This window comes from Dasypus novemcinctus, chromosome 10 (genome assembly GCF_030445035.2).
Source record: "Dasypus novemcinctus isolate mDasNov1 chromosome 10, mDasNov1.1.hap2, whole genome shotgun sequence".
NCBI classification, from domain to species: Eukaryota; Metazoa; Chordata; class Mammalia; order Cingulata; family Dasypodidae; genus Dasypus; species Dasypus novemcinctus.
The window spans coordinates 103,183,240-103,199,406 of NC_080682.1; the positions used below are offsets into that span (position 1 = coordinate 103,183,240).

The following is a 16,167-nucleotide window of genomic DNA, read 5'->3' on the forward strand; positions in this document are numbered from 1 at the left end:
GCCCAGGAAGGAAGCCCTCAGCCCCAGGCCACCCACGGACCCCCTCTCCCTCCTTCAGCCCAGGGGGAAGGGGCGCAGGAGGTGGGCTCAGCTCCTCCCCTCCCCCGCCCCATCGATTTCCTGTGGAGCCCAGGGGTCTCCCGGGGCCCTCGCTGCCTCTGAACTCAGCCGAACGCTCTGCACGGGGGAAGGCTGGGCGGGAGGGAGGCGGAAGGGAGACAGACATCCCGACCTCCCACCCCACCTCGCCAGCCCTGCCCCCACCTCCTGCCAGACCCCCATTCTCGCCCCCAGTTTCCTCTCCCTCCACGAAGGCCGCACTGCTCAGGCTCTGTACTGCCTTTGGAGTATCACTGGCCTTGGGGGCAAAGGCAGCTCTGGCTCCCACCCCACACCCCCAGAGGCAAGAGCTGGGCCGGCACCACAGTACTGGGGCCCTCCAGAGCCTGTTCTGGGACCAGCAGCACTGAGCTGTCCACAGCTGCCCCCTGGTGGCCCACTGTGGTCCCTGCAGCCAGCCCCTGCGTCGGGACAGTGACGCAGGGCACCCAGCACTAGGAGGTGGGCCCTCCAGTCTCCCCCCAGGAGGGGGTCCCATGCACCCCCTCTCTCTGGACCTCAGAACCGGTCAGTCCAAGGTCAGATCCAAGGAGGAATTCCAGTCCCTGAGCACGTGAACAAGGGGGCTCGTCAGTCTGGCCTGGAACAGCCCACCCAGGGCAGGGCAAGGGCTGAGCCTCAGGCTTGGCCCAGCCCGTGGAAGTGGCCGAGGACCAGCTCCAGCCTCCTGGCAGCCACCTCCATCCCCAGAGACAGGGGCAGGGAACCTGGAGCCCAGGCCCCCCACGGCCCTCGCCGGCACCTGGGCCACCCAGGCCTCCCCATGGGCCGGGTTGCATGGGCCAGAGGTCACCTGGCCGGCGCCCCACAGCCTTTGCCCCGCCCCGCCCCGGGGCCGGAGGGTAAGAGGTCAGCCAGCCGCCTGCAGGGCCCCCTGGCAATGAGGTTCTAGGCAGAGGCAGGATGTGCTTTGGCACCTTCCCAGGGAGTTCCAGACCCATCTCGGGACAGCTCGTCATCTGCCCGGCTTGCCAGGCCTGTCTCTGGGAGACGCTGGCCACGCAGTGCCCGGGGAGGACAACTTCTGTGCAAGGCAGGGCCCGTCCCCGGAGGAGGAGGCACCAGCCGGGGCGGCCTGAAGGCCCTTCCTCCCGAGTTCCTAAGGCTCCTATGCCGCGGCCTACCTGTGCAGACGCAGTGCCCACAGCAGGCACTGCGGAGGAGCTGCCCTGAGTCACGCGCGGGCCTCTCCCAGCGCCCGGCTTGGGCTCAGGCCGCAGCAGGGCCAGGCCGGGGCCGGGCTGGGCTGGGGGCTCACCGGGGGCTGCACAGACCCACCATGGGGGCGTGGAGCCAGGCCCCTGCTCAGGCCCGGCAAGAGCAGGCTGCAGGGCTTGGGACAGGACGCTCACCCCTGGGCCCTCCTACCCAGGATATCTCATCCCCGCACCAATCACAGGCCTCAGCACCACAGGGTAAAATATAGATATATTTATAATATCAAAAAGCCCCCGAAGTGGGGAAGGGGAGCATCGGGCAGCCCGGGCCCTCCCAGCCAGCCCAGACAGAAGAGGGGGCTCACGCCCCCAAAGTCCAGTTCTCAGCACAGTAGAAACTGACTGTCGAGTTCCCTCCCCACCTCCGAGGAGGGAGTATTTCCTTGGCGCACCCACCACTCACTGGGATGGGCTCCCTCCCAGCGGGGCCCCGGGTCTCCGGCCTCTGAAAGGATGGTCCTCCAGGCTTCCTGATTTATGCCCATCTCCGACCCCACAGACTCAGGTGGGCGATCCCGGGGGTGGCCAGGCCAGCCCAGGAGGGCTGAGCACCTGGACGGAGCAGGGAAGGGCTCCTCCCCAGGCAGCCCCCACCCCCGGGCAGCAGTCAGGCCGTGGGGTGGGGGGTGCGGCTGCCTCCAGCGCCCCCTGCTGGCTCGCACCAGGCACGCAGCACAAGAGGGGTGCCTGGACAGGAAGGCAGCTCCACGGCGGCAGACGCCCCGAGCCAGGGCCTGGCTCCTGTGCTCAGACGTTGCGGAGGAGCTGTGGGAAGGCAAAGCCCAGATGCCGTGAGAACCTGGCGGCCCAGAGGGGCCGGGGGCCCTGCTGAAGTTCTGCAGCTGCGCTCCATTCCCCGCCTGGGGGTGCCCGACTCAGCTGGGGCTCCTGGGCCAGCTACGGGGGGCATCCCGTGAACCATGAGCACCAAAGGGGCCTGTGCGGACCCCTACTGAGGAGGGAGGGAGGGGCCCTGGGGGTGCTGGGGGAGGAGAAGCCGACGGGGGGCGGGGGTGGAAGGCGGGCGCCCAGCGAGCTCCCCGCCCCTGCCCAGAGGAATGAGAGCCACTCACGGAGAGGGGGTCCGCGGTGAAGGCGGCCACGCTGCGGCGCATCTCGTTCTCGCTGCCCCGCAGCGGGATCAGCGACACGCTGCCCAGCCGAGCCTCGGGCACTGCCCGGGACACACGTGAGGGCTCCGAGGGCCACACCAGGCCGTCGTGCTGGGGAGCAGGGAAGCGGGGGACGCTGGGCTGTGGGCTCGGCTTCGGCTCCCCCAGCCGCTCGGCCCCGGATCCGCCCACCCTTCCCAGAAATGCCTTCAGCTATGATCTGAGGTGAAACCCTAGGCTTTGACTCCAGCTGATATGAGAAGCAGCTGTTAGGAGAACATGACTGTATCTCTGGCAAAACAAGGCCAGTTTTGTTACTCAACAACTCCCCAGTCAGGATCTACAAAACAACCCCTCCAAGAATGCAGCACTGAGAAAACGTTTCTCCAAAAGGAACATGTCCGTGCTTCCTTTCTTCAGGACTCCAGAACCACAGAATCGACTGTTTCCCTTTAGTCCTGGACTACCAGGAAGCTCAGGGCTGAAGAAAAGAAATTAGCTACAGGGAAGACCCCAGCCCAGCACCCTGGCACAGTTCTGTCTCCCCTTCCGCCAAGCGATTCTGAGCTCTCATTTTAAAATCTCTGTTTTAACTCTTGTGTTTTAAGTCTGAGCCACCCTCGACGGCCCTGCTCTGGTGCAGAAGTCGCCACCAGCCTGTTCCTGCCCGGGCCTCTGCAGCGGCCACCTTCTCCCCAGGCTCTGCCCTCTAGAAGGTCCTCCCCGCACAGCACACCTGGAACAAGCCCTCTCTGGCTGAAGCCTGCACGCACTCGCTCTTGCTTAAAACCCTCTGCCCGCGGGGTTCAGTTGCATTTCCTTGGCATGGCCCTCAAGGTTCTCTGAAACCTGGCCTCTGCCTCCAGTCCCCTCTGCGGATGCTTCCTGCCCCCTGCTCTACACTCAGCTGACAATCTGTGCTTCTCTTTCAGGTCCCCTTGCTTTGCTTAGGCTGTTCCCTCTGCCTCAAAGTCACTCCCCACCTCTTTGCTAGGTGAACTCCCCCGAGTCCCAAGGAATCATCTCCTGTGACCCCTCCCCCTGCTGCCTGCCCCACCCCCGCCAGGTTGGAGTCCCTGGACCTCCCACTGTCACTGATCACGCTGGCTATGCTTTCTGCACCACACGGGGAGTGCCCCAAGAGCAGGGTCTGGTCTGAGCCCTGTGTCTGCAGCATGCCTGGTTCACGGCAGGACCAGAGAAGGCATAAGGAAGGGCTGTCGAAGGAGCGCACCAATGTATTAAAAGCTGACTCGAGGGAAACGGACTTGGCCCAGTGGTTAGGGCGTCCGTCTACCACATGGGAGGTCCTTGGTTCAAACCTGGGGCCTCCTTGGCATATGGGGCTGGCCCATGCGCAGTGCTGATGCGCGCAAGGAGTGCCCTGCCACGCAGGGGTGTCCCCGTGTAGGCGAGCCCCATGCGCAAGGAGTGCGCCCGTAAGGAGAGCCGCCCAGCGCGAAAGAAAGTGCAGCCTGCCCAGGAATGGCGCCGCCCACACTTCCCGTGCCGCTGACGACAACAGAAGCGGACAAAGAAACAAGACGCAGCAAATAGACACAGAGAATAGACAACTGGGGGGGGGATTAAATAAATAAATAAATCTTTAAAAAAATAAAAAATAAAAGCTGACTCGCAATTTCCCTGAAGCCGCGGGTGGCAGGAGTAGTGAAGAAGCAAACACACCCACGCCCCACACGGAAGCCTCCCCGGGGCCTGCGCCTGGTACCTGTACAAAGAGGAAGGTGGCGAACCACTCCCGGAGCTCCATCTGCGTGTCACAGCAGAGGTACCTGCGGGGCAGGGCACAGGTCTGGGTGCCGCCAGGGGCCTGGCTGAGGGGGAGAGGCCGGGCCCGTCTCCCCGCCCGGGGTCTCGGGGCAGTGCCGGGGCAGGTCCAGAGGCACCCGCTCACCACTGCTGCTTCTCGTGTTTCTCCGTCTCGTGCACCACGGTGAAGCCCCAGCTGCAGAGGACGGAGGCAGAAGAGGCGTCACCTGACAGCCTGCAGAGGCTGGCGAGCTCGGGATCAGGACAGGGCCCAGGGGCCGGAGTACAGGGCCTTCTTGCGAGCGGGGCGCTGGCTGGCCATCGCCTCTCACCGCCCCCACCAGCCTCCAGGCCCTTGCTCCCCCAGGCCTGCCCTCATCCCAGCGAGAGAGCTGATGAGAGTCAGGAGGCCAAGTCTGCTGGGGACAGTTCCTAACCACAACAGTTAACTACGGACCACTTTTCAACTTTTAAAAGCATACAGCTACCCTCTGAAACTGGTGTACCACTGTTTTCCCCATTCTACAGACGTGGAAACCGAGGCACAAGAAGGTCCCAAAGGGGCAGTGACAGAATTTGAACCCAGGCTAGGGGCCCTCAACATTTTGCAGATATTGGAGTTACTGGATGGCTTATTAACACAGACTGTGGGACCCCAGCCCTGGATCCCTGCCGCGGTAGGTCCAGGGTGGTACGTGAGGGCGTTTCCAATGTATTTCCAGAACGTGGATGCTGCTGTCTGGGAACCATGTGGACAACCACGGCACCTGGGTAGACCAGCTCTCCAAGGCGCCCCACTGTAGTCCAAGCTCCTGCTGGTGCCTCCCCCCTCCGATTCTGAGCCCCCACCGGCCCCAGCCTCTGGTCTCTCTCTCCTGGGCCGCCGCTCACCAGGTAGGTGGCCGGAGTTTCTTCTTCACTCCCAGGTAGACCTTGAGGCTCTTCACGGGCCACTCCTTCTCAGGCCGGTGGCTCTGGGTTGGGGGAGGGCAGAGGGAGGGCACAGCTTCCGTCGGTTGGGGCGGCACGGGGCGGGCAGCGCAGCTCCCTCCGCCCTGGCCCTCTGTGCATGCCAGCACGGGGCAACTCGTCCAGGAAGCCCTTCTGACGAAAGGCCAGCCCCAGCCCTCGACCCCCCAACTCTCTCCCTACAGCAGCATCAGACAGTCAACCCTCAGTCCCCGGGCAGCCACCCCGCTGGGATGGCCTGAGGAGCCAATCCCAGCCCCTCCCTGCTCCCTGCAAATTGGAGAATTGACTTGTAGCACTGGCCAGAACCAGACTGTTGGTGGAGGGAAACTGCTGCCCAGAACCTTCTGGCACCAAACCGAACAAGCGTGTGTGATCTGCGAGCCTTGCCGAGCTGCCGGTGTCATTTTGTCTCCCGTTATTCAGTCCTCCCCCTTTCCCGCCCCACAGAGGCTCCAGGGTTGACGGTGTGAATGGGAAGCTTGTGGGATGATCAGCATTACACACTCTCCAGTGCCACGAGAAGGCCAATGCCTCGAGCTGAAGCAGAATGGCTGTCGGGTAGACCAAAGGGAGAACGTCCCCGTGGTCTTGGTCAGGAAGCGCGAGACCGATGTACAGGAGAGGGCGCCAGCTCACTGCCTGTTCACCTCTGGCCCCTGCCTCTGCACATGGGTGTGGACTTGGGGGGAGCAGGCTGGCTCGGAGGCAGGGGGATGGGCACAACGACCCCCAAGGAAGAGGTCAAGCTGCAAGCCGTCCTCCTGCTCAGGGGGCCACGTGCCCCACGCCCTCCCCCAGCCAGGCACGCCTGGAGCCAGCAGGGGCTCCGGGGTGGAAGGCAGGAAAGGCGTTCACTTACAACCGAAACTGGGGGTCAGACTGAGCCACTGTCCCTCCCTTCCCCACCATTGCTCCCAGCCACCCCCAGGCATGGCTGCTCAGCAAGAGCAGAGGGGAGGCCACGGGAGGTGGAAAAGGCTCAAGGATGGACTGCTAGGGATTGCGCTGTCACGGGCGCGGCTCAGGAGGGGCTGACCAGGGACTCTTCACCTCAACAACCCCTGATGACCAAGGAGCACCACGCCTCCACCTGACAGCACCTGACCTGGTAAGGGTCGAGTGCCCCGATGGGCCTGGAACCAAGTGGGCTGCAGGCGTGGGGAGATCAGGGAGGACGGGGGCAATGGGATCGGAGGTGCAGATGTGGCAGAAACCTGGGTGGGGAGAACACGAGCAGGAGGAAACCTGCCTGCAAGCAGGCAAGAAGCCAGGCTGAGAGCACTGAAGAAATCAGGCTGCGGAATGGGAGAAACCAGGTAGGAGGAAAGGAAAGCCCGAGAGGGAGGCTAGAGAAGAAATGAGGCTGCAGGCCTGGAAAACAAAAGTCCACGTCAGAAGAAAAGATGTGGCTGCAGGTATGGGCAGAATCAGGCTGAGGGACTGGAAGGCAGCTGTGGGCTTAGAAGACGTCAGCTCGGGGTATGAACAGAATGATGGCTCCAAGCAGGGTGTGGGGACAATGGTAGGAATCAGAGACTCTGATTGGGTCGTGGCTCCTTAAGAATCTGAATAAACAATCCACGGCATACGGGAGCTGTGTGCATGGCACGGTGTAACGGGGCCGTGTGCACGGGACGAGTGCCTGGTGCATGGTGGGAGTGCGGCTGCGACGAGAAGGTGGAGGGACAGGCTCGGGGAGGGAGGGGAGCAGAAGTAATTGTCATCACCTTTTGAACCCAACTTCACTTCTAACCAAATAGCTCACGCTTCCAGAATCTCTGGAGCGTGAGGTCACTTTTAAGAGAATGTTCATCCCTTGAAGCTCAAGAACCCAGATCTTTCTAGAATATGCCTTTCCCAGCAAGAGTTTCAGGGTCTTTAGCAAAGTGAACCACCCCCCCTTCCCCGCCCAGGATGGGGCTCTAGTGGCCTCACAGCCTGAATTCCTGGGGTTTTGGCACTCATCTGGGGGCAAATTCCAATCCACCACCTAGACATGGCCCTGGGCCAGTCATTCGAAGTCTATTTTCTGGCTGTGAAATGGACCTCACGCCCCCACCCTGGAAAGCAGGAAGGATTATACGACCCCGTCTGTGCAGGGCCTGGCACCGAGCCTGCTCCACAAACCCTACATCTGTTCTCTTTTTCTAGATGCCCTGCCTTCTCTCCTCCACGCCAAGCGATCAGCAGCTGCTTTTCCAGGGGCCTCAGCTGCTTTTCCTTCCCTCGGCCCACACTGTGATCACGCTCTGCTCCCTGGGGCTAAGAACCCCAGAGGGATGGGATCAGAGAGAAGACGTCCCAGAGGCAAGGGGGATGGACTGGAGGGTGGACAGGGCTCCTAGGCTCAGAAATGAGGGTGTGATCATAGAGAAAGACAAAGGACAGAATACAGGTGTTCTCCACAAGGTCGGCCAGAGTCTAGGCTGCATCAATAGAGGTCGAACGTGCAAAGTGAGGGAGGTGAGGGGTCTGCGTATCTGTTCTGCGCCCTCCATGGCAACCAGGCCTGCCCAGATGTCCTCAGCGGACTTAGCAGGCAGGAAGAGGCTGGAGCCACTGGAGGGCCAGCTGCGGGAGCTCTGGCTAGATCGTAGACCTGGAGACATGGTCTTTGCTGCCCATCTCTGTCGGGAAATCTATGCTCTTGGGTCCCCGAGCACTGCTGGGATCCTCAGAGGCAACAGGAGTCAGCTCTCAGCTGAACCTGAGCAAGGGCCTTCGCCCAGGCAGCAGTACCCATCCAGGGACAGGGCCGCCCCAAGGGATGGGGCTGAGCTCCCCTCTCCCAGGGCTGGCAGCAGTCAGGGAGGCTGCGGAGGGACCATCCCACCTGCCTCTGAGGTCCCTCCCTCGTGTTCTAGGACCAGGGCAGCAGCGAGAGCTTTGGGACCCTCTCCAGGCGTGGAAAGAGGCCTCCCGGATGGCGGGACCTGAGGATCACTGCTGGCTCGATGCCTTCACCCAGGTCCTCTGGAAAATTCTAGAGGACTGACGAGGGACCCTATCTTGGGGGAAGAACCCTGGGGCAGGCCTGGGCATGCAGGGCAGGAGCTCTGGTCACGAGCCCAGGGCAGGGGCCAGCGCTGACTGGCAAGGGGGCAGGAAACCATGCCTGGAGGTGGCCTGGGAGCCTGGCCACGTCCCTGCGTCCCCCCCGCAGCTCGCCTGGCCCCCAGGTGGTGTAAGGCAGCTGGCGGTCAGCCCACAGCTACTCACGGTCTCAGGGGCCCCGCTCCACGGCCTCTGGTTCTGTTTGATAGAGGATCAGGGTTACAGAAGAAGGAGCCCCAGGTCCCAAACTAGGGCAGCGTGTGTGTGGCGTAGCGGGGGACCTGGTGTATGTATTCAAAAGCCGGGGCAAAGAGAGAGGTCGTGAGCCAGGTAGGCCGAGCAGGCGGACGGTGTGGGCCTGAAGGGGGTGTGGCCTGTGAAGTGACAACGCACGCGTGAGCGGTCACCAAGAAGCACGTTACTGTGGGCACCGTGGCACGGTCAGGCACGGGTGAGGCTGAGCGCACGTGTGCTGTGACGGCACCTGCCGCTGGGACCTAGGGGGGCCAGTGGGTGCAGCAGGAGGCTCCCTGTGTGCTGTGATGGCACCTGCCACCAGGGCCTAGGGGGGCCAGTGGGCACAGCAGGAGGCTCCCCAGGAGCCTGTGAGCTCCCCGACTGCTGTGCCATCCAAACACCCGCGACGGAGACGCTCGCGGCACAGGACCGGGGCGAGGCTCCTGCACGCGGGTCTGAGCGCACGCGGGGGCGCAGGGGCCCGCTCCCGGGCTGGCCCCGGGGGCCGCTTACCCGGACCTCCTTGTAGAGCCGCAGGCAGCTGCTGTTGAGGATGAAATAGCGATCGTGGAAGCCGCCGGAGGGCAGCCCCAGGCCCAGGAGGCTGCGGTCCTCGCGGAACTTCATCATGCCGTGCTTGGTGTCGCCCACACGGCTGGCTGGGGGGGGACCGGCGTGGGCACGGGCCACGCCCACCCCTACCCGCAGACCCGGCGCCTCGTCGGGGAGGAGACGGCCCCTCCCACCCCGGCCCCCGGAGGCCCACCCGCGGGCACCCCTGCCCGAGCTTCTCCTTGCTGGGGCCCCCAGGCAGCCCCGTGGCTGTGGCCGGGGCCCGGCCCCCGGCCCCACCTACCCAGGTAGAGCAGCATGGCCTCCATGGACTGATGCCTCTTCACCACCAGGCAGCTGTCTGTGCCCAGCCCGTGCAGGATCGGCAGCACCTTCTCCGCAAAGTGCAGGGGGCGCTCTGCGGAGGTCACGCCCGCTGTCACCGCCGCCCGCCGCCGCCACACGGCGCCACGGTGACCACCCTGCCCACCCCAAGCTCCGCTTCCCGGCCGCAGCCAGAACCGCTCGAGTTTGACGTGCCCCAAACCGAGCCCATCACAGTAACAGCACTGCGCCCCGCAGGCCGCTCGGGGCGGAGATGAGCGCCGCCCCACCCCACCCTGCATCACGCATCTCCCTGCGTCCCGCTGTCCCATCCCCAGCACCCCGCCCTGGCACGGGGGCCTTCTAAGTGGTCCCCTGCCGTGCTGTCCCCCGCCCGCACGTCCCCTGTTGTAGCAGTTTGATATGTTATGAATTCCAAAATCAGAGAGTGGATTATGTCTGCGATCTGGTCTGTACCTGGGCGTGATTAAGTTCCAATTAGGGCTTTGACTGCCCCCGTCATTAGGGCGTTGAGCCCCCACCTCTTGGTGTGTGGCGTGGCAAACACACAGATAACAGGCATGACAAAGCACAGAGCTGAAGGTTTTTGATGTTGGAGTTTTGATGCTGGAGTCTGATGCTGAAGCCTTAAGCTGGAGCCCCGGGAAGTAAGCTCACAGAGGAAAGAGAGGCAAGCCCAAGGAAGAGTGTAGCCCTGCACCCAGAGAGAAGCAAGACCCTGGAAGGGAGGAACCCAGGAAGCCTGAACCCTCGCAGACGTTGGCAGTCATTTTGCTCTAACACGTGAAAATAGACTTTGGTGAGGGAAGTAACTTACGCTTATGGCCTGGTATCTGGAAGGACCTACCCCACATAAATACCCTTTATAGAAACCAGCCAAGTTCTGGTATGTTGCATCAGCACCCCTCTGGCTGGCTGATACACCTGTCTCCACCTAGGAAGCCCCACTCTTCCTGCCATCCCAGCTCAGGGAGCCCAAAGCCCCAGCCCCCGTGGAAGCTCTGGTGGCACTGCGGCCCCTTCCTCCAAAGCCGCGAGCATGGCGTTCCCTGCATGAATGTCTCCATTCCACACCAGGCCGTCGCCTCCACGGGGCGGGCGCAGTGCGTTTGGCCCCCCGCCCAGTGCCCGGCACTCAGCAAGCAACAGCTCAACAGATGAGCAGATACATCCCGTTCCCCACCACCGCCAAGGCCACCCTACCTCACCCCCACGGCCCCTTCCCGACACGGTCCCCCAGCCACGCCCACCCTGCCCCCACCAGTCACCACCACCTTCGCCACCAGTGCCGGGGTCGCCCACCACCCCAGCACACCGTCATCGTCATCGCCCCCACCGTACGCCGAGACGCGCCGTCACAGGCGACACCACCCGTCCCCCACCCACCCTGCCGACACACCGTCACCACCACTACCACCGGGATCACGGCCTTGGCGCGTGACGCAGCGTCTGCCTCTCAACCCCCTTCCCGGCTGCTGTCCCGCTGCAGGGCAGGGGCACAGGCTGCTGCCACGGCCGCCAGCCCACCCGCACCAACCCCGGTGGCACCCACCAGCCTCCTCCTTCTCGTTGACCTCAAAGCAGGTCCAGTAGTCCTTCTCCCTGACCCCCACGTTCCTGCGGTCCAGGATCTCCAGGGTGAGCTCCTCCGCTGTCATGGACGCGGGAATCTGCGGTGACCGAGGAAGGGTGGGGGTTGGCCTCCGGCCCGCCCGGGCCTCCGGAGGCCGGGGGCACAGGTGGGGTGGCTCTGGGGTGGCCTGCTCAGCTGGGTGGGGAGAAGGGAAACCGACGAGCCCGGCGCGTCCCCAGGCCGAGGCTCTCCTCTGAGTGGAACCCTGCCATCCTGGCCCACCTTGACGTGCTGCTCCGTCTCCGCCTTCTTCTCCTCCAGGTACACGGTGCAGATGAAGTCACCGGCGTGCTGCGGGGAGACGGGGCTCAGGTGACCCTCAGGGGCAGGTGTCCGGGGGCAGGCGCCCGCCCCAGGCCCCGCCCCTCACCTGGGTGCCGCTGGCAGCGCCAGCCACGCGCATCTTCACGATGGCAGTGATCTCCTCTCGCTGCTTCCTCAGCTCCTCCTCGTCCACCTGGGAAGGGGGAAGGGGCGGGAATGGACGGGCGCCCGGGGAGCTCGGCCCTGCCCTCCGCTGCCCTCCGGCCAGGGACGCACACTGAACACCACCACGTAGTGGCCGATGAGGTCTTCCACCACGCGGCCGGCCTTGTAGTCCTGTCCGTCTGTCTGGAAGAGCGTGGGCCCGAACACAATAGCCAGGTTATGCGTGTTCATCTGGTTGGTGTCTGAGAAGCACTGGACACTGCACAGGGCGGGAGGCAGGCCGTGAGAGGGGAGCCCGAGGCGGGCCCGGCACTGTCCCTCCTCACCTTCCCACTCCCTGAGGGGCCCAGGGCTGGCCCCTGGAGTGAGCCACGAGACACGGGGAGGTGGGGAGATGGTCTTTCTGGCCGTATCCTAGGTCCTGGCGAGCAGCAGGACTGGGGAGCTGGGAGTCTAGCCCAGTTACTCTGGCCCAGGTTGAAACCCTGAGCCCCCTCTGCTCTCCCACCTTGCAGGAGGTAAGGTGGGAGGAAGCGTCCAAGATCAGGGTACCCTGGAAGTCAGGCTGGGAGCAGAAGAGTCTTCACCCCATCCCCCGGAGCCTCGAGATGGTTTCACCCCTCACCAGTACAGGTGGCTGATGAGGGCCTTCACTGTGGCACGGTTGACTGGAGGCAGGTATGCCAGGAGCTCTCGGTACTTGGCGATCTTCTTCTCCTCATCCTCAATCTCTGAGTAGGGGGAGGTAGATCAGTCAGGAACCCCTGTAACCCCCTCTCCATTCCACCCCTCCAGCAGCTCTTCCTCTTGTGCAAGGTGACAGAACCCTCTGTCCACTCCAAGTCAAATCAGGCCAGGCCCTCTGCAAGAATGAGATATTTTCTGCCTGAAAACTCTGGCATTGTATGGAATGAAGACATAAAGAGAAGCAGAGTGTATGCATGTGTGAGTGGCGGAGGGGTTAGAAAACTGGAGCCTGGCAGCTGAGGAATGTCTAAGTATATGATGGGAGGGGAAGGGAATCCAGAGGTCTGTGTGGACCACAAGTCCACAGCACTGGCCAGATCTCAGGCTGGGCACAGGCTGCAGAGCCCACCTGAGGCTTCCAACCAGGTTAGGCGCTGGGCTCGGGTGAAGAGCCCGTCCGGCAGGTCACGCAGGAAGCGCTTGAGAGCCGAGGAGACGTCGTCCACGTGCTGCTCGCCCTCCTTGAGGTGCACGGAGCGTGCGTCCTGTCTCAGGCTCTCCAACAGCCGCTGCGTCTTGGACGTCTGCCCGCACTTGCGGTAGATGCCCTCGGAGGTCAGGCCTGGGGAGGCGGGGCGCTGACTCGGGGCGGGACAGACACGAGCCTCGGGGCGGGGCCAGGCCAAGGCCGACAGGGGCGGGGTCTAGACGGGGGCGGGGTCAGACGTGGGCGCCCTGGGGGCGGGGCCACGCAGCTCCTCTCAGGAGGGGAGGGGAGGGGAGGGGAGGGGAGGGGCGGGGCGGGCTTGGCCTCCGGGCGGGGAGGGTCAGACGCCTCCAGGCGCTCCTGGGGCCTTCGAGCGCGGCTCACCGCACTGCGTGATGTAGTCCACGCAGCGGTACACGATCACCGGGATGTCCGAGTCCCCGAGCTGCTGCTCCGACAGCGTGTCCCCCGAGCTGGCCGCTGCCTTCTGGATGGCCCCCAGCCAGCCCGTGAAGTCCAGCCGCCGCTCCCCCTGGATGTACAGCGTCCTGGGCCAGGGACAGCCGTCGCTGCGGCACCCGCCCCTGCCCGCTCCCCGCCTCCTCCCCCCCCAGCCCCGCGGGGGCCTCTCACCTCCTCCGCTCCACCAGCACCAGCACCTGGTTCTCGCCGTCTCCTTGGATGGCTGTGGAGGCGCCCATCTCGGTGAGGCCTGGACCTCCTTCGCAACCCCCAACTGCCCCCTCCTGAGGCCCTGGGCACGCACATCCCTGGGGTCCACCCGCCAACGTTGGGGCTGCTGGGCTGCACCCGGAGGGCAGAGGAAGATGAGGGGGAGGGTGCCTTCGGGCCAGGCCAGGGGAGAGCTCCCACTTCCAGGCAGGGACGTGGGGGGGGGGGAGGGGGGGGGCCTGGGACAAGGGGTGCCCTGGAGGCGGGGTCTGGGTCGGGGTCCACGCACAAAGCTCCTGCAGTTTGCGTAGCTGCAGCGGCTCCTCGCGAGACCCCTCTGGGAAGATGGCATGGAGCTCGGAGCCCGCCAGGGAGAACCAGCCCTCCTGGGCCCGCTGCAGGCTCAGGCCGGCTTTGTAGGGCAGACGCCCCAGCCGCTGGAAATCCCGGGCCAGCAGCTCCTCCGCCAGGGGGGGCACGAACGCCTGACGGGAGGGCAGGGGGGGCGCGTCAGCCAGCACTGCTGCCCGCCCGGGCAGCCCCCCGCTCCTCAGCTTGTGGGCGGCTCACCTCCCCCCCAGCCAGGACCTGGTCCAGGGAAGGAAGTTTTTTGAAGTGTGCCCTGTTCCATCCGGTGAGAGCTCTAGTCTTCTCCAAACCCACCCCGAGGTGCCCTCCTCTGGGAAGCCTTCCCAGATGCCATCGGGACGTCCCCTCTGCCAGCTCGCACAGCTCTGCTGCAGCCCCGAGGTCGCTGCTGTCGCTGTGTGGACCCCTCTGTCAGCCCCACCAGCCGGCGAGCCACTGAAGAGCCAGGCCCAGGACCGCTCCCCTTGTCCCCAGGACTCTGGGGACGGCCCCTCAGGAGGCTCACAAACAACTGCTCGATGAACAAGCGGATGGCAGGCACAGACTCGGGCATCAGGGACCCCAGGTGGCACTGGGCGCTAGTGCCCAGGACAGAGCGTTCTTCCACAGCCTCTATGTGCACCACCAAGGAAAAGGAGCTCGCTCCTTCTGGAGGCCACACTGCCCGTACTAGGACTAGGATGAGCATCTACGGCATGCAAGACCCACAGTTCTTCTGCAGAGCTAAGACAAGTCTCCTGACCTCCCCTCCAAGGGGCTGCAGGCCATGCCAGACCCCTGGCCCGAGAAGCCCACGCTGTGCCTGCTGCCCTCCACCCGCCCCTGTGCCTCCAGATGGGGAGCTGGGATGCACAGGACCGTGGGACCTGCCCTGCCCCTGAGCCTGCACCCTGTCACTATTCCCACAACCACCTTGCAAGGCAGGCCCACCTTGGCGATGCACTTGACCCACTCACGAGCCAGGTCTGCACTCTCCAGGCCAAACAGGTACAGCCGCTCCCCCTCCGTGTACACCTCAAAGGTGTGCTCAAAGCTGCAGACACACAGGCCAGGACTCAGGCTCAGCCTGCCCGGCCCAGGCCACCCCTCACCACGCCGCCTCCATGCCGCCCCGTGCCTGCCCTGGCCCGAGGAGAGGGAGGACTGGCTCAGCTCCTGCACAGCATGCCCCTCTCTGGGCCCGCTTCCCCATCTTCTTCACGGGAGGAGGAGTGAACTGGACAGCACCAAGTCTGACTCTGCCCGGGGGCACTCACCCATGGGTGTCGGGCGGGGGCACTGCCAAGCATACGATCTCGCTGGCCCGGATCTCCCCGTTGGGGGTCACTGTCCGCTCATTCTCGTAGTAGCTCAGGACCCCGTCGCTAAGGACACACCAGCGTCGGCTGAACTCTGGAGACAAGTTGGGCAGAGGAGCCATGCTGGAACCAAAAACCTTCTCCGCATCCTCCCTGGGCCCCCTCAGCCCCCCAACCCCAGGTCTTTTTCTTCCCTACTCAAGATCCACCCAGATTCACCCTCCGCTCTGCAGCCCCACCGCCCCAGCCCACTTCTCATCACCTCCCCTGGACCCCTGCTGCGGCTCCCTCATTGGTTTCCCAGCCTCCAGCCTTGCTTTTTCCAAGACCCAAAAGCGATGGGGCTTGACTGCAGACTCCATCCTTCCTCTGCTCAAAAGCCTTCCATGTTCCCTTGTCCTCAGGGCAGTCTGTGCCCCTCAGCCTGGCACGCAGGGCCCTTGTGGGCCTGCCGCGGCCGCTGCCCAGCTCCACTGACCACTCCTAAGCACACCCCCTGCTGTGCCAGCTTTTGCCACCCCCTTCCCTCCCTCCCGCTTGTCTGTCCTACTCATCCTCCAAGGGCAGCCCAGAGGCCACGGGGAGCCTTCCTTGCCCTGCCAGCCGCCCTAACGGCCCTCCCTGTGCCCTCCCTCCTTCACCAGTCGCTCTCACTGCTCCACGCCCCACCTTCTATAATGGCTCTGAGAAGACCAGCAAGATAAGACCCCACAAAAGAAACACACGTGGCAGTCGGGCCAGCCACAGAACATCAAGGCCACACAGGCCTGGACAGTTCATGGCACTGAGCACCACACTGGCTCAGAGCTGCCTAGCAGCCAAGGTGACAAAAGATGACTCAGGCAGTATGTAAATGACATTACCAGGCGAGGGGAGGCAGATCAGAGGCAGTGCCGCAAGGACCGAGAGGTGGTGAGCAGCACGGAATTCCTAAGAAATCTCTCTAGGAGTTGGAGGGGGTCATCCTAGGGGCGGAGGGCGGCAGTGGTGATGGCCTCAACAATGCCCCCACAGCAGGCACTGTCCCCTCCAGTCTACGAGGGCGGGGCCTTTGTCCTCGAGCCTGCCCCCAGGCCGGGCTCTCTCCAGTAGTGCCAGCCCTGCCCCATTTGCCTTTCATTCATAGACGTTTGCCAAGTGCCCTCTGGGGCTAGTCATGCTAGGCACCGGGGCCACACTGGTGACCAGGAAGAGATTATTTTCCAGGGGGGTG

At 64.0% G+C, this 16,167-nt stretch overlaps 1 protein-coding gene across 16 annotated transcripts in view; it reads right to left on the minus strand.

The window, feature by feature from the left end:
- Positions 1-1,536: 1,536 nt before the first annotated feature.
- Positions 1,537-16,167, minus strand: part of ARAP1 (ArfGAP with RhoGAP domain, ankyrin repeat and PH domain 1) — an 80,712-nt gene continuing 66,081 nt past the window's right edge. For 11 of the 16 annotated variants that reach the window (XM_058305900.2, XM_058305903.1, XM_071218251.1 and 8 more), the window contains 19 exons: positions 14,913-15,048; positions 14,587-14,689; positions 13,577-13,772; positions 13,249-13,300; positions 13,000-13,163; positions 12,538-12,750; positions 12,067-12,172; positions 11,553-11,700; positions 11,383-11,469; positions 11,235-11,303; positions 10,932-11,049; positions 9,339-9,452; positions 8,996-9,141; positions 8,411-8,443; positions 5,111-5,193; positions 4,365-4,415; positions 4,179-4,242; positions 2,411-2,560; positions 1,537-2,102 (listed from right to left, as the gene is read on the minus strand). In XM_058305900.2, the coding sequence (XP_058161883.1) occupies positions 2,085-2,102; positions 2,411-2,560; positions 4,179-4,242; positions 4,365-4,415; positions 5,111-5,193; positions 8,411-8,443; positions 8,996-9,141; positions 9,339-9,452; positions 10,932-11,049; positions 11,235-11,303; positions 11,383-11,469; positions 11,553-11,700; positions 12,067-12,172; positions 12,538-12,750; positions 13,000-13,163; positions 13,249-13,300; positions 13,577-13,772; positions 14,587-14,689; positions 14,913-15,048 (2,051 nt within the window). In that variant the 3' untranslated portion in view covers positions 1,537-2,084. The remainder of the gene's footprint in view (positions 2,103-2,410; positions 2,561-4,178; positions 4,243-4,364; positions 4,416-5,110; positions 5,194-8,410; positions 8,444-8,995; positions 9,142-9,338; positions 9,453-10,931; positions 11,050-11,234; positions 11,304-11,382; positions 11,470-11,552; positions 11,701-12,066; positions 12,173-12,537; positions 12,751-12,999; positions 13,164-13,248; positions 13,301-13,576; positions 13,773-14,586; positions 14,690-14,912; positions 15,049-16,167) is intronic. The other 5 variants (XM_058305904.2, XM_058305906.1, XM_058305905.1 and 2 more) reach the window with 1 other exon arrangement.